Source organism: Notolabrus celidotus, chromosome 16, assembly GCF_009762535.1.
Source record: "Notolabrus celidotus isolate fNotCel1 chromosome 16, fNotCel1.pri, whole genome shotgun sequence".
NCBI lineage: Eukaryota > Metazoa > Chordata > Actinopteri > Labriformes > Labridae > Notolabrus > Notolabrus celidotus.
In genome coordinates, this window is record NC_048287.1 from 19,337,330 (window position 1) to 19,363,674 (window position 26,345).

Genomic DNA, 26,345 nt, shown 5'->3' on the forward strand with positions numbered 1-26,345 from the left:
CCTTTAAAGCTCTTATGAGGAACTTTCTGTTTGTGCTGTTTCTTGCGCCCCCTATGGACAAAGCGGTAACTCTTATCTCTTTGCTCATCTTGTCCTGTAAAGTTGCACATTTTTTCCAACAAGAAAATGTCATCCTGCTGTCTTTTAAAAAGTCAAACATATCACTCAGCGTTGGAAATTTAAATTCCCCGCCTGACACCTTCCCCCCTGGCAGTGGTTTTAAACATAAAAACTCCTTTTTAGAAACAATCTATTTTGTTGATGATGGTCTTGTTTTCTTTATAAGGTAATGTAAGGGCATCTGTTTAAATATCTTCAAACATAAACAATGTGCAGAATAAAAAAGTATATATTTGATGAGTATAAAAAAGTTAATATAGTTATGGGAAGTATAAAAGAACAGCCTTTCAAAGACAGATCTGTGTAAATGGATGGCACATGAATCTAACTTTAAAATCAAAATACACATCAAATAAATATTTCTCAAAAATGGTCAAAGTCTTGATAGTTAGCTCTTATCATGCCAATTTAATTTCCTATTGATTATTTTTCTGAAGTTTACTTTTACTTGGTTATCTGATATCAAAAGATGATTGATTGACAGAGCTCTCTGTTGACTTCTGTATTCTAATGCAGTGTTCTTTATCGGATTAGCAGAGTAGAGGATGAGCGGTGAGATGAAATGTGAAATGTAACAAACACTGATACATGAGTCACTGAACTGTACAAATCTGAGAATCTGTTCTGCTGTACCTACCCAAGGTATCTTTAATGTCTTAAGTTTAATGCGTGTTTTGGTTAGCAGAAGGAATGTAATGTCAGTCCTGCAGCTTCACCAGCCAGATTGCTTCTTAGCATGCATTCCCTGCACCAGCGCAATAAGTTAGCATTCAATGACGCAGTATTTTGGGAGACGAAGGCCAGTGTCCATACTGATATATAGTCAATGGTTAAAATACAGATGAGTGACTAAAAAACAAAAAACACTCTCCAAATAATTCCCATGCATTCTGTTTTCAAAGAAATTGTGCTGCTAGTTGTCTGTGTCATTTCACAAACTATCATAGATATTCAATAATGACTAATTGTTGGCTGGTCATGTGTTAAATTAAATAATCTAGGATGAAGAACATTTTACTAGGAGCAAGGGGCCTCACCAGCTGAAATCATCTTCATGAAATGCCACCAAAGCCTGAGACTGAGCAATCAGCACTAATGAATGGTCTCCTTTGTTAATCTCCATCCAAGGATTGGACGTCAAGGATTGGACGAACTTCTCCCCCCTCTACCTCAGCTACCTTTCACCTCATCAGCGTTGTGTGTTTGCGTGTTCATTAGTGTTTAGTGGCCGGTCTAGTGGTGATAATGGGGGTTGTAAGAGCAGCCAGAGGTAGCCTCGAATGATCCTTTTCCAGCTGCCCTCTGGACACACACACATACACAAACACAGACGCACACACAACCTGCCAATAAGTACCATAAACCACACCAACATAAACACACAGCAGCACCCTTTTATCACCGCCGACTTTGATTATAAACACTCTGCCTGTAACCAGAACAGACATACACACACACACACGCACGCACGCACACACACACACACACACACACACACATACACACACACACCTTAAGCCTGTCAGCTCCCAGGGGAGCGATACACACACTGGAGGAAGGGGCCTCTTTCCCAATTACACCTCATAGAGTAAGGCGGGTAGTGGCTGTGTGTATATCAGCGTGCATGTGTGTGTGTGTGTGTGTGTGTGCAGAGGTAGCTCATAAAAGCCCTGGAGATTGAGCTGATGGAGGGCATTATAAAAGGCCTATCAGCTGGTCCAATCACCTCACATAGCCCCGAGGCAGGACAAAGGATCCGCTCGTCACTCCAACATTTACCTAAAGGCCTTTTACTTCCCCCCCCCCACCACCTTTTTTTATTCTTTCTCTCCTTCCTCTGTTAATCCCCCATTTCTGCGACTGTTAACCTTGACCTGCCCTGTAAAAGTTAGTGAGATGTTGTTTTCCAGCAATGCCTTTCTTTACTTTACACCTGCTGTATTTAAAGGTTGCTGTCACACTGTAGAGTGGAAGAGTCGTACCCATTGTCACCTGAATAGTTAACCAAAGGACAGGGAGAATCACTCATTAGTGTCACATGTTTGGATAACCTTTAAGGGATGAGTCTTTCTTTAACAATTGGAAGTTGTATAGGAGAGAAAAAGATGGATACACAGAAGGGGGGAGAGAGAGCAAGAGAGGGTTAGACTGTGTTTTGGGGGAAAGGTCTCCATCAGACGAGCATTATCTCTGATTAATTTACTGCTGTCTGCTATGAGGATGTGACACTGAGCGTGAAGAGCCATCCGCGACAAAAAAAAATTGAAAAAACCAAGAGAGGAGGGAGGAGGGGTTCAAGCCCACCCCTTCTTTCTCCCCTCTCAACCATGTCAACAAGTCCACACAAAGACTTTTCTCTGTTATACTGAGATATGCATACAAGAGAAATGCTTTTGAAACTTTCTTACATTGATTTGAACACTGAAATTGAACACTCGCCAGGTTATTGTTTGCAACAGGACTGCAAGATTGGTTGTGGGACCTCCAAGTGGGACACATGTTTTTCCTTTAGTCTCTAAAAGCATGCAAACATGTTAATCAATACAGGCTATAAAAAGGTTTAAGTGTTTTTTTAATGCAAATTGTGGCCTTGTTTTAACGAGTCTAACAAAATATTGCCTCTTCTGACGCAACGGCAAGCAATTGCACAGCTGGGGCTGCCTGTTTGCTTGCAGCCTGACAGGACATTCTCCATCATATCTGACACTTTGGGACAAAGAGGCATTAAGCCCTAGCTGCTGTTCATGTGGTATGTTGCTGTGAGTGCATGGTAGAAAGCAAAGGAAAAACGCAGTGTGCTTACATGCTCTTCAATAGCCACGTTACACTGAGAGAAACCAGGTCCTGCAGGTCCTCAGGATGTGGTTCTATAGCTGCAGTAACCTAGTAACTATAAATCGATGTATTCATGCAGAAGGTTAGAGACCGGATTTCTCTTTGGTCCTGATCTGGTTTTGGAGGCATGACATGCCTCTAGAAAAGGCTGTCCTGAAGGCAAACTAGGATTTTACCCACAAAATAATGTATGACCAAATAAAATATTTCATCTGAATTATCTTTCATAATCTAAAAGTGGTGTGTGTAGCAGAGAGTGCTCTATTTTCCTTTTTTCTTTTTTACTCGTGTGGTCATTTCATGAGCTTCAGTCACAGTGCAGCGAAGCTCCCTATAAACAGTCTGCAGGTCTGGGCTAACAGGATACATAAAGGAGCCCGGTGACTGTCTTTGACCTGTGCTGGCCGTCTAGTTTTGGAACAGACAGAAACATAATGTGTCCATCTTTATAAGACGCCAAAGAGACTTAATGAAACATCAGTATTTTGCCAAACTGTGAACACGAAGAGTTACTGGTGAAAATGATGGGAGCAACCAGAAGCACAGTTTGAGAGTGAGATAATATGGAAAACAGCTGCTGTGAAATACTGTGAACTTTGTCTTGTTTGTCTGATGTGTTTTAATGTGTTTGTATTTTGTGTTATACCACAAATTGTCTGTTTCTGAGGTCATCCAAGTGTTTCTAAGTCGAAGTCTAGTAACTGTGACAGAGGGCAGAGCAGAGAGACAAATCAGACAGAAAGATTGACAGCTACAAAACCCTGCACCTTTGTAGTGTAACCACTCCAAAACAACCCAAACATACTGTTACCTATATGTTTTACTGCTTTGTTTTCTTTACTTCATGTCCATGTCAATCAACCACTGCTGCTCTCTCACGCTTTTTGTCTCCCTCCTTTTTCCCAGCAGCTTTCGGTTAAAAGGATGAGTGTAGATATGTTGCTTCATAAGCTTTGGTGGTTTTTTAATACTGTTTAATGTAAAAAAAAATAAAGGAGATTGTATCGTTTTAAATCATGTGCTTGGAAAGTGACAAAGTATTGAACATTTTTGTCAACCTTAACCCAAGCGGCAACCTCCAGTCTAAAAATATGAGTTCAATGCTGAAGTGCTAAAAACTGCAGTTCATCGAGGATCCACTTGAGGCTGGCTCCGGAAGTACCGGAAGACACATACACATGATGTGAAAAAGACGATCTTTACAGCAGAAATAAACATGTTTACAGCCTGGTACAAGGGACGAGTGTAGTCTGGATAGCTCATTTCTCGATCGGCTCACACTGTACGGGGGGGTGAAGTTTTTTCTAACACAGCAATTTCAAAGATATTGAGATTACGAGTCTTCCAATGAGAGGCACAGCTGACTGCGGGTATACTGTAGCTGTTGGCCAGGAGGCTCAAACTCCTCCTCTTTGCGCCACAATCACTCGACGGCAGCAATATGGCCGCCGCCGCCGCCGCCGCCGATTGGACTCAAAAAGCTTTTCAGAAACAGATGGGTGACGTCACGGATACTACGTCCACATTTTATACAGTCTATGACTTAACCCCCAACTGTTTTTTCTTTTGTGTGTCTGATTGTGTAATAGTGTGGTGAATTCTCATCAACGAAGACAAAACTTTTGCTATTAATTGTTGGGAGCAAAATTTGAAAAGTGTCAGAGGCAAAAATCTTACATTATAGGTTTAAAAAAACTACATAACGAAAAAAATAAAAATAAATCATTAACCTGTATATGCAGCTAATACAGTTGGTTTTGAAAGACATGACGGCTTAAAAGAACACAGCAGCATGTGGATGCTATCAAAAACAGCACTACATTAGAATCAATGTGCTCCACATTACAGTAACATTTCCAGTTGTTCTTTATTGTGTAGGACAACAAAGGGTGGCTTCACCTTACTGTGCAGAACAATTTCAACCCACAAAAGGATTGCTTGCTTCCTATTACCAGCAGCATTTAACAGAGATAATAACAACAGGAGACAGCACAAATAAAACCCTTAAGCAGCGTAAACATGTGGACTTCTGAGTTTCACTCCCACCACCTGTGTATGTGTCAGTATGCCGCGCACGTCCTCAGCGCTAATTCTCCCTGCAGCCACATGAGAGCTGACGACATTTTCAGCCGGCTAACGTGCCAATTGTCACCAAAGATGAGGGTCAATCCTGGAGAGCATCTTCACTCACAACTGACTGGAAACACAACGTAAACAACAACAAAACCAAGTCAGATTGTAAACAACATGAAGCACAGCAGGGGATGCCTCATTTCGGCCCATCTGTCTGTTATATCATAATCACCGGTAAATGTGACGGTGTACCCATCATTAGCCCTTCCTGTGGGGGTTAACTGCATATGATTGGCATATTTGCATACATAAAACGAAATGTGTGTGTGTGTGTGGGTGTTGTTTGTGGGTATAGAATCTGTATGCATGGTTAGAAAGCTGCATGTTAATTTATGTGAGTTATTAATTACAGCTTCTTCATACATAACTGAATTTCCCTTGTGGAATTGTACAACTGGAAGCAATTAAGCGACAGTGAAATTTCTGAAGAATGAAAAAAGATTGTAAATTTTGAGAATGCTTTGGTGCCACAACTCAACACAAGTTGTTTGTCAAAGGAAGCTCACACAAACAACTTGTACTCGCCTCGTTGTGGTTGTCGCCGCTGATTTCATATGTTAGTGTGAGCTAGTCATGCTGCTGGATCTACAGCACCAGCACACAGCTCAGCAGTGGGCTAACATCTCTCTGTCAGTCAGAGGGGAAAAAAATACACACATACATAGCGGGCAGTGGGGAGAGAAGACAAAGAAAGAGAGGGAGAGAGAGGGAGTGTGGGAGGGTGGGGGAGACACCGATCATGGGGGAACGAAGGGGGAAAATGAGCGGGAAAGAGGAGATGGAGAAAACAAGATAGAATACAAGCGAGCCAGGGGAGGTGAAAGCAGGAGGGAGAGAGGGAGTAAAAGAAGGACAGGAAGGGAAAATGGAAAAGGAGAGCAACATTAGAGAGCTCATTCAGGAGGTGATGAGAGAGAGATGGACAAAAGAAAAAGAGAAAGAAAAAGGAGTGGACAGTGAGAGGGAAAAGTGAAGTGCAAGTGGGAGAAACAAAAGGGGGTGGAAGGAGAGAGATATAATTCGGTACCACAGAGAGGCACAAACTCTAATCTAATACGTTTTATTACACTTGCCGTAAAATCCTTTTCCCCCTGTACTGGATAAACAATAAGTGACACAGCTTTTCAAAATAAAATCCTAAAAGCAAAATGTGGACATGCACTGTACATAGATTAAAAAATAATACCTCCAACTGTATTCAGACAGGCTTATGTTGGGGCTTTACCTAACACACCACATGGCACAAGTCAGCAGGGGATAAATTCAATGAATTCCTTGGGATACGTTATTATTGGGTGGATTGTGTGTTGTTACAGTTAAGTAGAGGAAGCTATTTTACTCAACTCAACCAACCCTTGTGACAAAGACCCACTGCAGAGCAGCTGAAGGAAGCACCCATGTTTACATAGATGTCAATGGGAGGTCATGAATTATGCATGCTATATGGAGAGGCTGTGTAGTATGCCGTGTGTGAACGTATGCATGTGTATGTGTCTGTGCATTTCAAGTTTGCAGACTTAAACTCAAGAAAATGCTTTTATGTGTGTCTACGTGTGTCTAATGCGGGTGTAATGTTTCCCTCCATCAGGACTGTGTGCCTCAAAAGCCTGCAAGAGAGAAAATAAGAGAGGAGTCTTTAACAAAAAAAAAGTGAGAGAGAGAACAAGAGCGAGAGAGAGAGAGAAGCCTCTGGTAAACACATCCATTTTCAGCTCCTAGTGAGGTAATGCTGCCAAAGCTACTATGATCCACACACACAAAACACAAAGTTCTGCAGGCAGCCTTCAAGTTTGGCAGAACACTCCAGTCCCACCCGGCCCAAACCCTGAAAATGGCTGCACACACACACACAGTTGGGCTCATACGGGAGCTGAGTTCGGCATGTGGAACCCAAATCAAAACAATAACAACCCCGTCTGCAGATGCTGGTAGCTCACGTGACCGTAGCAACTGACTCCCATTGTTTACAGGACAGAGAGCGGAGGGGAGGGGGAGAGGAGAGGAGACAGATACGTAGTTCAAGCAAACTGCTGCCTTGTTGCTATTAAGCGCGCTATGATGGTGTGTGTGTGTGTGTTGGGGAAAATGAGAGACAGCCTTAGCTGTCTGTCTAAATGGGGGTTGAGGGGACAACTGTACCAGCTGTCCTATAAATTCCAACGCCATCACTAATGTGTCCACCAACACACACACTTTTTATCAACCCCAAAAAGGCCCTTACAAACTCTTCTTATAAGGACCAAGAGACATGGAGATGTCAGAAAGTGTGAAAGAGAGAGAGAACATTAAACAGGCTCCCTGCGGTGAAAAGATGCACCAATCGAAGCTTTATCTTATTTGAAAGAGTCTATGAGTTGTGAAAAGGGGCCAATGAGGACATTTATGAAGCAGCTGGGGTCCACTGTTTAAAGTTTGGCGATTTTAGCACCACATGAAGGGGGGTTTATGCATTTCAAGGCTTTTAAATGTCATGATGATTTCTGTGGGGGAGTCACTAGAGCCTGAGCAACAATCCTGATGCACAGAAATTTGAGACTAGCAAAAGCAACTGGACGAACACAACAGGGATCCAAACTGTTTTGAGGGTAAAGAGAGTGGGTATCAAATTATATTTCTTCCAAATAACAAGCACCATGCTTTAACCCTAACCCTAACCACTCAGGGTGCATGCCTAACCCTAACCTTCAGGGTTTGTGCCTTACCCTAACCTTTGATCTTTGTCAGTGGACATCATGCCTAACCCTTTGAGACAGGTAGAGTGGAAATAGCTGCTTTCTCTGTTCTTTTTTATTAGTCTGTTCTGTACGTATTTGAGGCCAAGTGTATGAGCTTGAAACCCAACAGATGATGGATCACCTTTTGTATTTATTTTGGAAGCTCCTCGTCTCTTATTTACTGCTCAGGTCTGCTGCCTACTCGCAGCTTCAGATCTCATTGGAGATACCAAAGACAGACCTGCCCCCCCCTTATTGGATTATGGAGTAAAAGGATATTCTACTGTTGTCCTCCTCAGAAACTATTTATGTAGATCAGCCCTGGCAGATGGCTGTTAGATGTCAGACTAACAAATGGCTAACTTTCAATTAACTTTATCGCTCCCTCCTCACAACATAAGGTCCTTTTTGTTGAGAAAGACATCTGTGGGATAGTTTTGACTAAATGTCTGGCTTATTTAACTGTGTGGCGGATTCTATGGTGTTGTACAAATTGCCAACTGTTGCGATGCTGTCAAAGAGCCAAGATGTTGTTCCTGTCAGAAAGCATGATACCTGCCAAGAAAAACAAGATCTGTGCTGAAATGTCCTCAGATGAACGTCACACTATTAGCACTCTGAGTTTGTATGATGGCTGCATGTGTGAAAATGATCTTTTTACTCTCTTGGAGCTGAAATTACAAGCCACCGCGCTAAATGCATTACAGCCTCTCCCGTGGTGTAAGTATCTTTTATACATCTGTTAGTCCAGAAGGTTGTTTCATGCCACATCTGGGAATTAACACTAGTGAAGGCATCATGTTTTTGAATCATTATAGAAGTGAGGGTCATACAAAGGCACCGTTTAGTTGTCCAAGCTGTTACAGAACTGTCCTTTTCTGTGGTTATTATGGTAAAATGTTAAACGTGTGATTTAATGGTTACACTGGAACATTTTAATAGAATGCTAACAACAACTGACACTCAATCCTAAGCATTTACCAGGTTATTTTGTCAACTTTTAGGGAAAGTTTAAGACTTCAGAGTGAAATTGTTAGCAAAGAATCATGCCATCCTGTTCAGCCAATTTGCAGATAATTGGCATCCTTTTATTATCAATAACTCGGCTGTCACTATGTGGTAAATGGAAAATGGACTTGTACTTATATAGCGCTTTTCTAGTCTGTCTGACCACTCAAAGTGCTTTTACACTACTTGTCACATTCTCCCATTCATACCCATTCACTCACTGATGGTAGAGGCTGCTACAGTGAGGGACCATCAGTATTAGCTAATCTCATTCGTTCACATTCACACACCTCTGAACAACAGAGGGAGCAATTCAGGGTTCAGTGTCTTGCTCAAGGACACTTTGGCATGTGACTGCCGGAGCTGGGATCGAACCAACCTTCTGATTGATAGACGACCAACTCTACCCACTGAGCCACAGCCGCCGCCCATTATACTAATTAAGGATACATAATAAAGAAACTGGTCTTAAATGATAAGCCCAAAATTGATTTATTATAATAATTTCTATAATACAGTGTTATCTGATTAAAAAAAACAGATAAAAGTTGCTTTCATTCCCTTTTTCACAAGCCCACAGCCCATAAATGGTGTCACCTGTGTAGAGGTTTTTTACCTCTTCATAGGAGATTTCTGCAACTTGGAAAACGTGCCAAAAGTATGGATGGGAATTGAGAACCGGTTCCAGATAGTTCAAGCAATCAACTCAATTTCTTAATGGTTCCCTTATCAATGCCTTCCACTTAGTTCTGCATGCCTTGCAAAACAATGATGTCCCGCATCACAAGAGGTAGTCTGTGCATACAACAACCAAGAAACTGAGGAAGTAATCATAGCCCACAGGAGACAGACGCGTTCCAAAGTGGGGCTTAACATTACGCAAAATCACGCTAATGGCGCAACGTGAAATGTCTACGGCTGAGTGATTTCAAGTTAGGGTAGGTATCAATGGCGATCTCAACATTGCATAAATGACTCTGAGGATATGAGGGAAGAAGCAAGATTTGCCGGAGTAGCAGCACGAACCAACATTTGTAAGGAAAGCAGAGACACCTGTTGTCTGACCTGGAATGGCTCAGAGGGGGGGCAGTGCTCTCAGCATGCGAGACAGAGAGAGATACCACTGGTGAGTAATATGGCAGGGCTGATGTATTAATTATACGAAACCACTCAATCCATTACACTTGTGTGTTAACATCCCTGCTTATACATATATATATCGGAACAAATGCACATGCACACAAGTACTCTCTGATAAACAGATGGCCTGAATGATACAAAAAGAGACGCACTAAACTGTTTGGCAGCAGCAGAAATGGCAGCTTTTTTTCCATGTTTCGGTCCAAGTCCAGAAGAGAGACTCTCATCTGAGGGACCCTTTGGGAGGATCACATTGTTCCCTTTTAAAATATGTGTCAGCATGAAACTGAGAAGAGTTGCTGAAGCAAACAAAAACAGATTTGTTGGATCATATTTTTTTAAACATATACAGCCTCTTGAATCGATTAAAAATGGGCCCCACATGACAAATATGTTCCTCCCATGTGCTGATATGTATAATACTGGATGGGCCTGTCTTTGGATTCAATTTGCTCTTATCTTCTTGGATTAAGAGGAAGAATAATTAATGTCCTCATGCAAACTGTCATGAACAAAGAAAGGAAACCATTAGAACATCTGGTCTTTAGAGCAGGCCGGGCCTACAATCTGAGAGTGGCAAGTTGAAGTGTTATCTAATGATGGCTAGCAAACATACACAGTTGCACATGCACGCACACATATGTCACATGAGGGCACCTCCACCCTGCCTACGCCCATCCCTCCGTCACTCTGCGCCCACTCTGCTAAACAGTGATAAAATTGATGAGCTACACTCAAATTAAAACGAGGCTACAATTATGACACCCTCATGCCGTGCTCTTAATTAGTACATCTCCATTTTAATTAATAAAGCCTGTCAGCCTGACGGATATCAATAATTCAAAACAGGCAGGTCAGTGGAGCTTCTAAATTGATGGCCATAATTAGAAATGATGTGGGGAGAAGGTACGTCTGCAGGGCTGGGTTTGTTTTTTAATAGGTTACACTTGAGAGGCACGTCGCTTCCCTGCTGTGTCACTTTGTCTTTGCCCCAAACCAAAACTTTGCCTGAGTCTGTACAGTGATATTAATATCAAATTAAGGGAGGAGGAGCACAATTTTTCAACTTAAAATGTAAATCCTGCACACTCTGTCTATAAGATTAGCGACCTTCATGTGCAGTTTTGTTTTCCTTCTGTTTTGCTACTATAAAGTAGAAAAGATGGGACTCTTAAAAGCATGAAAAATGTTCTCTTGTTTTCTACCTCACCTCTTGGCCTTAGGGTGAATAAAACAAATTGGAAAAACGTGGCTAATCATCTGCTGCTTTATGGGTAAACAAGTTAAATGACTTCAATTTCATAAATGATAAGTGATCCAATAAAAGTACAAGGATCAGGCAATAATGTGTACAAGGTTTTATCAGCGTAATAAAATTACCAACTGCTGCCACACTCTAAAATGTAAAGGATAATGTACAGTAAGCAGGTCATTATGGGCAATAGAGTCCCTACAGAGTGGATAAGACTCCTCTGCTTTGAGGAAGGGTCTTTTTTACATCAGTTAAGTCATGCTTGACTTTTTTTAGGTGTTGTACAACTTCATATACTCAGTTTGAAACAGGAACCTTCTACATTGAATTCTAACTTGCTGCTACAACATTTACTCATTGTTTTATTATCAGACTCTAACATGGCCTGCTGAAACTCTCACTTCATATAGAGGCAAATGGATGTTCCTGTTAATTTCACCACCTCATTAGTGCTTGTTTTGGACACAATGTGCGACACTTGACACCGCCGTCAATTAGTCCCACCTCGTATATACCACAGATGACCATAATGCACGTCTGTCGATAGAATCAATTAGGGCTTTTTTGTCCTGTAGCACTCTGTGCCATCAGTCCATTAAAGCTGGGGACTATGGATTAGTCTGAGGCAGCGGAGGGCCAGCAGAGCCCAGTGTCACATAAACATTGGCTTTGAGGCGCTTCACTATACGTGTTATGGATAACATGCGGTAAATTATTGAGCACAACACTACCTTCAAGACGCAACCGCAACAATGTAGGACAAATTAGCATGATAGTGACATTTTCTCTGCAGCTTTAGATTGATTCATTCGCTGATTCATGAGATCGGCGCTGTCAGGCCAACACATTTTGTTACGCTCCCTTGACAGCCACAAAGAGTGTTGAAACTCCTGAGAAGCAGCGGTATGTTTATATAAGACATCAATAACTGCAAATAGATTTTTGATGATGGCTTCAAAATGAATGTTACACATGATGAGTCAATTCCACTGCTAGTGTCAAAGCAATCAGCATCACATTTAAGGGTGTCAAGTTTGGATTAACTGCAAGCAGTGTGCACTTTATGTAAACAACACACAGTGATCATTCAGAGAGGAATATGCTGTTAGTGTTCCTGATTACTGATGTTGTAATTAGCCTGCCAGATGTGTAAACTTTCCAATATCTCAGCATTTGTTTGCTTTTAAAGGGAATGCATAAATGCTGGATGGAGATCACAACAACAACAAGCACTGCCTGCCACAGTCCAGTGCTTCGGCAAAAAAATATGTAGTGATGTAGGCCAACTGTCTTCTAATCCACGGTTCACCATTCCCCAACTCACACTCTGTGATATTCAGAACGCTTAATTAAAGAGCCAATTTGCATATAAATTTAAACTCACAATTGCAGTCCTGCGGCATCACAGGTGGTCGTTTTCTCAGGAGCCAGAACTCATGGAATGAGCCAACATGGTCTGACTCGATGCAGCTCCCACTAGCACGCCCGGATATCGACAAAGAGTGCGAGCTTTGCCTTTGATTAGTCAATGAGCTATAAATCTAAAGCGGAGTGAACAGCAGGAAAGGGTGGGCTCATGGATACTTGACAATTGTATCTGAGATTAGAGATTCAGTACAATCGACTGAAGTTCAAGCCCAACTGGAGATGGAACGAGGAAATACACCCTTTAGTGTGGTGCTGAAGTTAATCACATAGACTGTTTAATAATGCTCCCCTAAGAAAATTCTTCATACACATGGGTACTTTTGTCTCATTTGGTTTTTCCTTTGCACTTATTCCTCTTCACACAGAATATCTCATGTTGTCCTATTATCCTGATTATACTTTACTCTGACTTATATCAAAGCCGTGCACACAATAAAAAATGTGTAACCTTGACTGAAATTGGATCATATCACAAGTTTAAGCATGGAAAATTCTGTACTCTCACAATCAATTTCAAGATATTGCAGATCCTTTTAAAAACACGAACGCACCTGATACCAAGGTATGATAGCAGACTCTTCAATCTCACATGAGCCGGACAACAAGACCATTTTTCATCCCTTCTGGCGGGTCTTAAGCCAGGATTAAGAACAACATAAGGCTTACCCCACCAAGGCTTCAGGACACAGAAGCAACGTGTTGTGATGATGAGCTCATGCTCGATAAATCTATACATTTATTTAAATCCTTTTTTAAACCTGCCCTAAGAACCATCTTCATCGATCACGTCAGCCTGCACTTCAACCAATACCTTTATTTTCTGCATTGCAAAGCACCCAACACCACAGGCAGTAGTGCATCGGAGGATGAATGTCGTATAAAAACTACTGTGGCACACAGTGCAACAAAAAAATGTGTTTTCATGTTTATAAGGTGATGTTTGCCAGTTGTCTTTATGAATAAACTTATATCAGTTTCCTTCACAGAACACAGCATGAGCAAGTTACTAAACTGACGAATTCTGCAATGTTTGGAATACTGGAGCCATTGATGTTGCAGAAAAAACAGGAACCCTTTAAAACACATGTGAAGCAACATCCTCTTTTTAAAAATACAAACATATTTCTCTTCGATGTTTTTATCTGTGTGCACTTAGGCTGCTCAGATTCGGTTTCACAAGACATTTCACTCTCAAAACTTGGTTTTCTCAAGTAAGTTGTAGCAAGAAAACCTTCAGCGTTCAATCAGATAAAAGTACACTGGGTCTGAGCGAGCGAGTAAGTGAATGAGAGGAAGAAAAAGAGAGAAAGCAGGGGATCATGAGAGCTCTCTTTTCAGATGGTAATCGCATGGTTTCTGAACTCCTCTGGCATCCAAACCAGGAAAACTGTTTTCTTTGGCAAATGCTGAGTATCTCTCTCCCTCCTTCTCCCTCCACTCTCTCTCTCTCTCTCTTTGTCACTCTCTCTCCTTCTCTCTATCTGGAGAAACCAGAGTACTCTCGTGCACACACGGCCCATCCTCCCCTCCTTTCCATCGTTTCGAAACTCAAACCTCCCTCGCCACAAACACAAACACATTGTGCAAAAAGTAGCAATACTGGTAACAGTGTTCCAAAAAGTAAAATCTGACCATAAAAACAAACAAAACCACCAACGAAAGAGAAATAAACAGAATGTAGAGCCATGCCACTTTATCAAGAGACAAATGCTAATTTGACAGTCCTTTAGGGCCTCTTTTTTTTTCACAGGATGGGGAGTGTTTGGCCCCATTCCACGTCGGAGTTGGCTGATGCACCAGGCTCAGAGTGTGGAACACATGGTTGGCTCAGTGCAATGAACTGGGTGATCTGCAAACACACTGATCAACAATAAAAATCATTAACAATAACAAACGGTTCGTCTTTGGCATGGGATGGATTTTGAAGTCAGTCCCGCTCAACCCCCACCAGCACTTTTAGTTTTATTTACAATGACGTGGACCGGTCTCAATAAATCAAATTAAATCTGGTTATTGTGTTGGACTGGGATGTAAAAAAAGTTGGAAATACAGCATCACAAAGGGCTGCTGAGGGGTCCAGCTTTTGTCAGAGAAGTAAGTAACCTCACGCTAGGAAAACAGTTAGATGACTGGTCTTAAGAGGAGAGGCTTTTGAACCCTCAGATCTGTTGTTTTTAGCTTTTGCAGTAATAAGCCGAGCACTCTCTTGATTTCTCCTTCAACTAAGGTTATACTTCACTTCCCCTGCTAGCAATTAGTCTCCCGAATGCTATTTGTCAAAAGCCAAGCCATTCGTTTCCACTGGTCTGCCCACGCCAGCTCTTGTTACAATTGACTGTTTCCTGCGTGGAGAAAACATAAGCCCGGGGAGGAAGGAGAAGGTCCAGCAGCTGGCTGAGACCACAGTTTGATCATGTGCAGAGATGAAAATTGACTGAAGGAGAATCAGAGGATAAATATGGTATAAACAAATTGGTGATCTGCAACAGGGAGCAATTCCTACTTATTTTTTTTATTTGTAACACATCAAAGTTAAACATTTCACAAAGAAAGGAACATTAGCATGGGAGTTTGGGATTTGGGGCATTGCAGAAAACAGCTCAATCACTGAATGACACGTATTGATTTTTGGAGAAAGATGTGACGAAAAATTGCCGGCAAAGTAAATGTGCTGTAAACAAATCTGATGAAGGTGGTGACTCAATAAAGCAATGAGACCTGGACCCGGCTGACAGAACCTTCAAATGTAGCGACACGAAACCCCTGAGGTCTAACATCTATACAGCAGGATGTCATTTTTCCTCTATTTTCCCAATGATTGCAGACAAGGCATCGGGGGTACTTCAGTGACTCCCCGCTGAGGTAAGAAAACCTATTCTATCTGGGTTACAAGGGACCTGGAGAGCCATCAAACAGCCAGACATTTTCTCTGTAAATCACCAGCATGGAGGGGAACTTTTGAGAGTGCAATTAACAACCTCAAGGTCAGACTTCTCTAGAGAGTTAGCGGTGAAAAAAATCCTCAGGCGTTTTCTCTCTCCTCTCTCGTTTGCCGCTATCCTCTCGGCTACACATGCTCTCTCTCCATCTCCTCTACCCTCTTATCCTCCTCTCCACACACATTCATTTCCTCCACTCGTTGTCCCCCTTTTCTTTTTTTCCTCCATGCCTCTGAGCGTCTTTCCTCCCTCCCCTTGTCTTCATTACAGATAAACGTTACTTTGAGAACGGTGGCGACACCGTTTCTTCCCGAGAGCGAAGCGGGGATGAAAATCAGTCGCAGGTGTGCAGATGATGAGAGCCATGGATCTTAATCTTGAGGCAATAACGCTGCTGTGTGAGCTGAAGAGGTTACTACAGGGATATCATACCTGCTCCTGAGATGAACTTTTCATGTTCTTCATTGTGTGAAGAACATGAACACTTTATGAATTGGACTGAAATGGGTCATTTTTTGGGGGGGAAGTCTCTGGTCTTTCAGTTGGTTTGATTTAGCACTGGACAAGCACAATAGATCCTTGGGTTTTGAGGACCAGGCTTTGAAGTGCTACACGCAAAATAATTAGATGTCAAGTCTGTGCTCTTGGCTAGAAATTGGACTTTTAATTAACACATATAAAAGCCTGATGCTAAGAAGGGATGAACTGACTGACCTTTAACTATGAGGACATTTCAAAGACAGACACGTGCAATAAGAGTGTACAATGTAACTCCTAACCTCTGCAGAAACCTGAGGATTCTTCTTTCTTTTATCTCAGTTATCAAGACTAAACTGAAGGCCACATTTCTAAAGTCTTGAACAAAGCAGGAAGATATTATATAGAAGGTTAAAATAGAGTTGGATAGGGTTATATAAACGATGTAACATTTGTAGATGCTATGCAATGACCACATACCTACATATATACACAACCCTGGATATGTTTGATTATTTCAAAGGCCTCCACCCTATACATAGACTTTACATATCTGTTTAATTCTAGCCTACCTGTCAGAGATGACTAACTTAGACAGAAATAGCGTAAGGCTCAATGTTTGTCAGCAGAAGCAAACAACTAATACTGAGTGTTGATACAAGATAGTGAAAAGCTAGCCAGTCCCTGGTCGCTAAATATGACAATTCTTTTAATGTCATCTTTCACTAGGGGTGCAACGGATCAAAAAACTCACGGTTCGGATCGTATCACGGATTTGAGCCACGGATTGGATCATTTTTCGGATCAACAAAAAAAAAAAAAAGAAAGAAGACAAGACAAATATAACTTTGTCCCTCTATTTATTTTGTAAAACTCTTTTCCCATTAAATAAAAACAACATTCAACTCAAAATGTACTGCATGTGCAAAGCACCCTATCTGTGGGCCCAGTCCTGCCTCATTCACTGCATTTCATGGCATGGCAAGTGAAGGAGCAGAGGAACTTCAAAAGTTTCACTCTATTCTTCTTTCAATTGCTGATTTTCACCGTCCACTTTTCTTTGAGCAGCAAACTGTGAACACACCGCTTTATTCTAGGGTCCTACAGTTGGCAAAGTGCCAACATGCGAACTGCTCCATAAACGAAAGTGAAAGTAAAAAATTGCACTTGCAGCATTGGACTCTAATTGACCCATTAACAGGCTGTCTGCGTATCGTTGGCATGGAGAAAAAAATCCCGGTAAACACGCGGTGACCCGACCAAAACATAGAGTGAAGGAATAACAGTTCGGGGGCCAGAAATAGGCGGCCTGATGCGGCCCGCGGGCCGTGTACTGACGGCCTCTGGTCTAGTGGGTGCGCGACGGAGTTTCATAACGTGGCTCAAGCACATTCAGCCTTCACTGTATTTCACAGGGAAACCAAAATGCTCCCATACATGTGACTTACAAGATGCAGGAGGGTTTTAATGTTCCTCTGCTCCTTCACTTGCCACGACTACCACTGCGCTTGACGAGTGAGTTGACGCGCAACCTTTTTTTTTCATCAACCGATCCGCGGACCACGTCCGTGCCGAACCGTGGAGAGGCATCCGTACGGATCACGGATCAACGATGATCCGTTGCACAACGATCTTTCACCATACAATTTGGTGAATTTGTCTTAATTTGTCCTTTCAATTTTAAGTAATATTGTGAGATTTACATATACACCATCTCTTTTTTTTCTCAGTTAACTGTGTAGAATATTGCAATATATCACAATATTGTGATATTGTCATATATCGTGATACTATGGTATCGTGACCCAAGTATCATGATGCATGTCGTATCGTGAAGTTCTTGCCAATACTCACCCCTAATATACACTGGTATGAACTGCAAGGAGATGGTTTAATTCCGCACCCAAAGTACAGAGGCTGAACACCTTGAACACCTTGGCCCATGATTAAATTTAACCCCTGACCTTCTCTACCTTCAGTCATATCCTCCAAATAAAGACAAGAAAAAGGCCCAAATTTAATCAATTTTTTTTTAAAGCAGAGAGAAATACTATACTTTGTTATAGTTTGATTTTTTTCTTTGGTAAAGTTATATTTCAGGGCCTTTACACCTTTATTTAGAGAGGATAGGACAGTGGACAAAGCAGGAAACAAGGAGAGAGAGGGGAGGAATGACATGCAGAAAGAGGCCACAGGCTGGAATCGAACATGGGCCGCCGGCTTAACCATTAGGTCAAATCCGTGCCATTTTTTAACACAGAAGATTACTTCAATATAATTCTATGAAGACATGCGACCACCAGTGCAGCTGCCGCCACCAACCATTGCACACGACCTGATGGGAAACCCCAAGTCTTTGTGTAGCAGCTGCTTTGCTGAGCATGCTGGGATAAAATATGACACAAATCAAACTGGCACTGCCACTTTTTTTTAAACAGATTCTCTCCCTCATTGGGTTATAATCATAAAACAAAAAAAAACAGTGGTCCACTTTTTAGTAGATGAACCTTGTGTAGAGCTGACTAGCAGAGGTGGGTGGGATGACTCCATGTTAACAGGTCGCAGCAGTACATCTGTATCTCCTAACTATGAAAGTTACAATAATGTGAGCTCAACTTTGGTACCAGTCGCCAACAGGACTGCAAACATTTAAAAAAAAACTGATGGTTGAAGAAAAAGCTATGCAGCTGCACAGGAAGTGCATGAGTGGACTTTGTTGTGCACAATAGAAATTGTCACACAGGTAGACATTTCAAACCTTTTCCCCTCTGATAGACCCCCCAAAACATATATCTTTTAAACCAGTGCGACATATATTCCAGATGCCTGATAGGGCAAAATAAACAACAATCTGTTGTGATTTCATCAGTGAAGACAACTTTGATGTTTTATTGTAATTTAGAGTGTGCCAACACTAATACATGGAGAGACATGTAGTTTTCTAAAGGTCAAGGTTGCTCTAAATCACCATTATTGTGTGTTTAGAGTGAAATCTGATTTAGAAGACATTCCCCGTGGCTCTCTTGTTGTCAGGTGGTCTCATTAGGAGGATAAACAGCAGCTCTGGGCTGTGGCATCAAGCTGAACTTGGGCAAAGGCAGAGAAGTGATCAATAAGCCATTCCACAATAACCATAGAGATATCAATATTATAGAAATCCCTATGCAGGAGGAGGGGGTAATTATGGGGGGACAGGTGTAAAACTTCTGTCTAATCCATGGGATAGATCCCATTTAAAAAGAGATTTTTCCTCTTAATGGGCAACAAGAGAGCATGAAATCAATGATTCATCAGCAAATAACTATTAAATTTAAAGCAGGGCGCAAGGTGCGGTGATAAAGTGGCTCATGTAGGCGACTTTTACTGTAGTTTTAAGCGAGTCGCCATTGATTGGGCTCCCCCAGCCGCACCAGGACGAGTAATGGGGAGTGATGTTCAATAATAAGTGCAGTGCTTTACAAGGTATTAGAGTTTCACATTTATTAGTGAGAGTGTGTTGTTGCTTTATAAGTCTGCTCTTTGCTGCCATGCACTGCTGCCTATTAATGTTTAATTGCCCCATTGTGGACCAGCTTCTGCGGCAGATTATGCTGACCATCTTAAAATAATATTTGTGTTGCAGAGAGAATTTGCTGAACGTGTGAGGGAGCAGCTCATGCATCATAACATAATAATTCATTTGTAAAGACCCCTTTGTTACATACTGCAGGATCAGATGGATTATTCAACCCACTTTCAATGAAACATGAAAGTAAAAGCTGTTCTCCCACACACATTTCAAGCATTTTCCTTTTAATGTATTATCTTAAAGTATGTCCGACTCCATAAAGCTGCGTTAACTGACACACAGGAGGGTAACTGATGCAATTCACCGTGTTAGCTGACTCTCATGGCCTTGAGTCCGTTTGGGAAACCACCAGCAGCATGCCATCAAAATAACCATAAACCATAATTGCTTCAGCAAGTTAAGGCAACAGCATGGGATGCTTCCAAAAAGGATATTTTGCCCTCAACCCTCCAAGTTCAGGACAAGGATGAAATCTCGCAGTGATGAAACGATGGTATGGGGTTGACAATGCATTCATTTCAACGTACTGACATTGATGTGCAGCATATGATAAAATATACATATATTAGGTATGTACATTTTAAGAATTTTCCGTGATCGATTTTTGGAAATGTTAACGATCAATTATCGATTAATTGAAAAAAACATTATTCATACGTCAAAAAAAAAGCCAAATAGGTTGTTTTCCCCCTAATTTTTATTTTCTACAGCAACAAAATGCATATAACTGACGTGATTGAATACGGGTACACGTTTGACACGCAGAATATCAACGATCAGGCTCATTAAAATATTCTCAGCGGACATAGTCTTATAAAGTGAAGGCTCATAATACTAACAGAAAAGTACTTCAGACTCACAGTGTCCAGTTTTCTGTCTACTCGTTTTTATTGAGAAAAATAAACATGTGTATTCGGTCAGGTGTCAGCCGGGAGCGCAACCGGGTCATAATCAGTCCAGCTGGAGAAAAGCTCAGACGGATCTAATGTTGCTGGTCTGTAAACGTAGCGTACCAGAATTTCCCACCTGTCTGTTGCTTTTGTATCCAAAGGTGGGAAATATCCTGTTTAAAGCTGTCAACCTTTGTGTCTGTGTCGTTGTTGGCAGCAGTTTTGTATTGATCCTCTTTTAAAAAGCGCACATGGAGACCTGACGCACAGCCACAGCCGCCAGCTGAGCGTCTCCGCTGTGCGCAACACCTTTAACAGCTGATTCACATCAAAACATGCTTTAAACTTAAAACATCTCCCTGATAGATGAGTGTAATATGAGACCACATGATGTTTGTTCCACGTGACGGAAAATTGATAACAAAAATGTGTGTTTCGAGTAATTTCTTAACAATCAATTAATCGATAATCGATTAATTGTGGTCATCCCTAACATATATGTAATGGCACAAAAGGAGACTCCTGTCATAAAACATTGCACTCAAAGGTCGGCCAAAACAGCTCTGAGGATTAGATTAAAAAAAAAGTCAGCCCATATAATCTCTGTCCTATTTATGAGATGACATATCTATGTCATAAACCTTCAATGAACTTTGTAAGTCTGAACTCAAGCCAAACTCCCTCTGGGACATAAATCAAACTCTCACTGGCAGAGAACTGGCACACTTGTCCACATGCACACCCACATAAACACACACATGACTCTGTCCTACCTTGCATGAGGGACATCGATGCTGGAGGAGACCACTTTGCGTTTCTGCTCCAGCAGGGACACTGATCTGGCATCGGGGTCTCGACCAATACGTTTTCCATCCGTCAAACGCAGCTCCTCTGCGGCCTCCGGGCTGAGAGAGCCGCCTTCGGACTTCTGGTGCTCTGGAGCGCCGTTACTGGAGCTCTGCTGGAGGTGCAAGCAGGATGAATAAGTGAGTGCTTGGGTAGAGGACAAAATGCAGGAATGAGTAAATTCACAAACACGCTGCAGCTGCTTGTGCAGGTAAAAAGACTTATACTGAGATATCCCTGTTTAAATTACCTACTAAACTATACCTAAGAAACAACCCACAGAAAATCTAATTTCAGTTTCTTCAGCACAGCAGAGATGTAAATTTAGGGTCTGGAATCTGAATCTGGCTGCTGAATTCTTGTAACCCAGATTCTGGAGATACTTATGTTTATATTTCAAATGGAAGTGCACATGGTCCAATATGGTTCATAAAAGCTTGAAATAGCATTACCAAGACTGAATAAAGAATCAATCAATCAATCAATCAATCAAGCTTTATTTATATAGCACCTTTCATACAAATCAAATGCAACCCAAAGTGCTTTACAGCGATTGAAAAACAAGAAAGAGGCAGAAATGAAGAAGCTCAATATGCACACTGGTCAGTTATAAAAAGAGACTTGTTTTTGCAAATCTTTGCAGATGTGAGGTTTACTACCCAAAAAAATGCAAAATGCTGCTCGTCCTTCCACTTCAGTCAAATTCAAATTACAGCATTATGTGTCTGTGGTAGAAGGCTGTTAAGTTCTTTAACATTACACTTAAATTGTGATGCATATCACAAATCTTATAGGGCTGGGCGATAATCTGATAACGATAATTATCATGTTATAATTTTTCTCAATAAAAATATAACAAATGTTTGATAAAAATGTGATATATTTAAACCTGTATTTACACCCCCGAACCAACAGAAAGAGAGAATGTGCCTTAAACGCTAGTTATACAGCAGAAGAAGACATCATTGTACAGCCAATCATGTCGCAGGGTTGGTAGGCAGGCCTAAAGACGTTTGGAGTGAAATGTAAACACAGCTGAAACGAGCAACAGCGACACGAGTGAAAACTCGAAACCTGCCAGCACAAAGCAGAGCTGTCAGTCTGACACTGCTGACTCAGCGTTAACTATTAACCTAATACACTGACTCCATTAAATATTTTCAGGATGTGGGTAAAGGAAGAGCACAGAGACAACTTCTGCTGTGCATTTCTAACACGTTTAATGTCCACCGCGACTATAGGACAACTGAACACTGAATAAGCGTGATGCATTCACGGGGAGTGCACTTCTCAAAACAATAATCTATAAACTGACGTACAGAAAATAATTTGATATATTTTTGTTGTATATTCAAATCAAACTATGCAAATTATCTGAAAAGAATAAGAATTTACAAACTAAAACTTCACAAAAATCTCCTTTTACACAAAATTCCTGCTTCCTGTTAGCACCGTCAAAAATGAGTGATTCAAGAAGTTGATCCGAAAATTTTATCCAGATACAAGCTAACAAACTGTCTTCAACTTTCACTCAGGGGCAAAAATCTTCCTTTAAATCCAAATGAAATAATGATTTGGGGGTGCTGGTGGCCTAGCGGTCTTAGCGCCCCACATACAGAGGCTACAGTCCTCGTCGCAGAGGTCGCCGGTTCGATTCCCAGCCGGGACCATTTCCTGCATGTCTTCCCCCGCTCTCCAATCAACACATTTCCTCTCTCTCTTCAGCTGTCCTATCCAATAAAGGAGAAAAAAACCCAAAAATATAATTTTAAAAAGAGAAATAATGATATGACATTTATCAAGATAAATATAGATATCAACTGATTTTCGTGATGACATATTTTTCAATATCCCTCAGCTCTAAATGGAGTAGCACAGTACAAAGATAAACAAATACAGAACAATTAAAGAGGAGGAAAAATAACTTGTTACATTACTTTACAGTCCATCCATCGCTGCTCTGAACACAACAGCACACACACACCAACAAAAAAGTATTCATTGACACAAAGGCAATAAAAGAAAAGCATCTCATCACAGTGCTCTTAAAACACCTACCTGTAATAAAGTAAGAACAAAAAGACCGCCCAACATCTCTTCTCTTACACAACAGCCACGAATGGCTTCATTCTACACATGATTACCTGCTCATACCTACGCACTCACCATCACACACACACACACACACACACACACACACACACACACACACACACACACACGCACACATACACAAACACCACTTAAGATAACCATCAGACTCTAAGAAACAAACAGAGAAAACATCAAAACACAGCTAGAGTGACACACACAGCGACATGCCAACAGAGCGTTGAGAAGTATCACATGTAGGCTGGTGTGTTTATGTCTGTGTGTGTGCACGTGCATGTGTGATCTAGATCATTATCTCAAAGCACTGTAACACGATTAGGCTTGACAGTGGCACCCTAGTCAATCACTCACACACACACACATGCATGCAAACACCACGAAAACAATGTACTTCGATTAATGAGGTAAAAAATATCCAGTATCCCTCATGATCGAGGCCGGTCGCATGAGCACTCAGCGGTGCGCAGAAGAAAAAAAAAGCTCTGTGAAAACACAGACTTGAGAAAAACAACAAAGATGGATTACACCCGCTCGGGGAAGATTAGATGTTGTGTGTAGGACTGCTGTACTCCCTGTATAAAACAAACGGCCAACCCGTCTTTTTGTCCGGCTTATGAATGATGGCATTTCAAGGCGCAAGGAAATTGTGCAGCACGCCAAATTGGATGTGAAATCTGAGCTCCATGTGTCAATCCTGGTGTGTAAGTGTGAGCGTGTGCATGTGTTTGCAACTACCCAAAATACCCATCACTACCCCCCCCCACCCCCACCCCCACTTTTATCTTTTTTTTCTTTTTCTCTCCCACTCAGTAACACTCTGAGAAAAACTCATAACCTGCTTGCTTTGGGCAGTTTGTCAAGCCTAAAGGTTCTTGAACATTTATGGGTCAAAGGTCATAATAAAGAAAGCTGACGCGGACCATAAATTGAATCCCATGAACTGAACGCCATTAAATCCCAACAGACTGTGTCTCACAGCTCATGTGGTTCTTTGTTGCTAGGATGGTTTTGTATTAGCACATCAAGGAAAAATGGTCTGGATTAGCACTGCATGGTTAAATGAGACTCATAATGCACCGACACAGCCGGATATTAACTTTTCTAAAATAACATAAGACTTTGTCTGGCTGCTGAAAAGTTAAGTATTAAGATCACATTTTGTAAGATTGAAGTGTGTAAGTGGTATAGCTGCAGATTTCATTTTATCCCTCAAGTATTGCATTACAGCTAAAAGAAAGCAGTGACATTACCTCTCTGATCTGCACACAAAACCCATACCTTGTACTGTAGACGTCATGATTGCCAATATTATCTGCTAACATATATAGATCTGTATCAGTGTCTGTCTATATCCTAAATGCACCAATATGTAAACCTTAATTTAGGGCTGTCAGCATCAGCCATTGACTGTATATAGAATAGACCACAGGACTTCATCACTGCTTATTATGAGCTTTGAAGCCAAAAAAAACCGTCTTGTTAGCCACAATAACAGAAATAATATTTGAGAAAAATTTGATTTACATAGATTGATCTTTAAGTTAACGTGGGGAGGCAGGGTTTATGACCAATACTACAGCCAGTCAGCAGGGGGAGTTCCAAATCTTTGGGCTTCACAGTCCCTTTAATATACAATCAATGGCTTGAACATTAAAGATACAACAATAAAGTTAGCCCTCAGTTCAGTACAAAACTCGTTTCTTCTTTTGATTTTCAGTTTTTTGTTTTTTTTGTGTTTTCTATGGGGGTCTATTATTAGACATTTTGGGCAAATTCCAAAAATATTTCTTTATTTCACTTTTAAAAAAAAACATAATTGTATACATATTCCTATAGTATTATATGATTTAAAATAAGTTAAAATATTGATTATGCTGTATGGGTATACTTACTGCCTCTGTGATGTGATGAATGTGGTATTGTACTGTAACTGTAGTGCTTTGTTTTGTGGCTCTTTCAATGTAAAATTACAGTTTAAAATGTTTCTATATACATATTATTTTAGCTGAGGATCTAAACTGCTCAGAAAGAAAATGATCATGTCGCAATCACTGAAAGGACAGCACTTTTCTGTCTATTTAAAGCTGAAACTATCCACAAGTTGGTTCTGACTAGGTTAGCTTTGCTTTTAAGTAATTCATCATGGTGATCTAGCCTTATATTTAGAAGCTTTTTACATATTCATTGCATTCAACGACAATGCTACTCAGTGCTTTCAGTGCGTTGTTCCATAGACAGCCATTCATTGGATGTGACTACAGTAGTGCGTAATGATTAGATATTTGCTTGTGGAAGGAGACGAAGTGAATTCAAAGAGAAATACCATTCATGGAAGCTAGTTATAGCAAAACTGAACACCACAGTTCACAAGTGAGTACCAGACTGTAACTGCTGAACCTAACCATTCATTAATATGTTATCTGCAATGCAATTAAAGTTGAAAACGAATGTTTGGTTGTTTTTCCAATCACATATTACAACTATGAGGGAAAACCAGCGTGCATTAGAAAGACACATTTCACTTGAAAAAAAAACTCCAGATGGCTCAGTACCATGCACTTTTCTCAAACTGAATGAAAATATCACCAAAGCACTTTGAGTTTGAGCCACCACCGGGGAGCTAAGCATACAGGTGCAGCTAATCAGATGGATGTCAATTTGTAACCACATCACAGAAGCCAGCAGAGCGAATAACTGTTGAAGTTTAGCAATTAATCACATTTTAGAAAATTAATATTTTGACAGCTCTAATTTATTTTGAAAACATAAAGCAGAAAAAACTCTTTCAGTGAGTTAAAGCACAAATATATCACACTCATCACTGACTGCAACATCTGTAGCAGAGAATCACCAAGTCTATTGGTCTGCTTTTCTTTACAAAGT

General features: G+C 41.0%; 1 protein-coding gene across 2 annotated transcripts in view; it reads right to left on the reverse strand.

Annotated features, from left to right (window-relative positions):
• The window catches only part of znf704 (zinc finger protein 704), a 62,125-nt gene that overhangs the window by 32,569 nt on the left and 3,211 nt on the right, over window positions 1-26,345 (reverse strand). Inside the window, exon 2 of one of the 2 annotated variants that reach the window (XM_034704218.1) lies at window positions 21,278-21,465. In XM_034704218.1, coding sequence (XP_034560109.1) covers window positions 21,278-21,465 — 188 coding nt within the window. The remainder of the gene's footprint in view (window positions 1-21,277; window positions 21,466-26,345) is intronic. The other variant, XM_034704220.1, reaches the window with a different exon arrangement.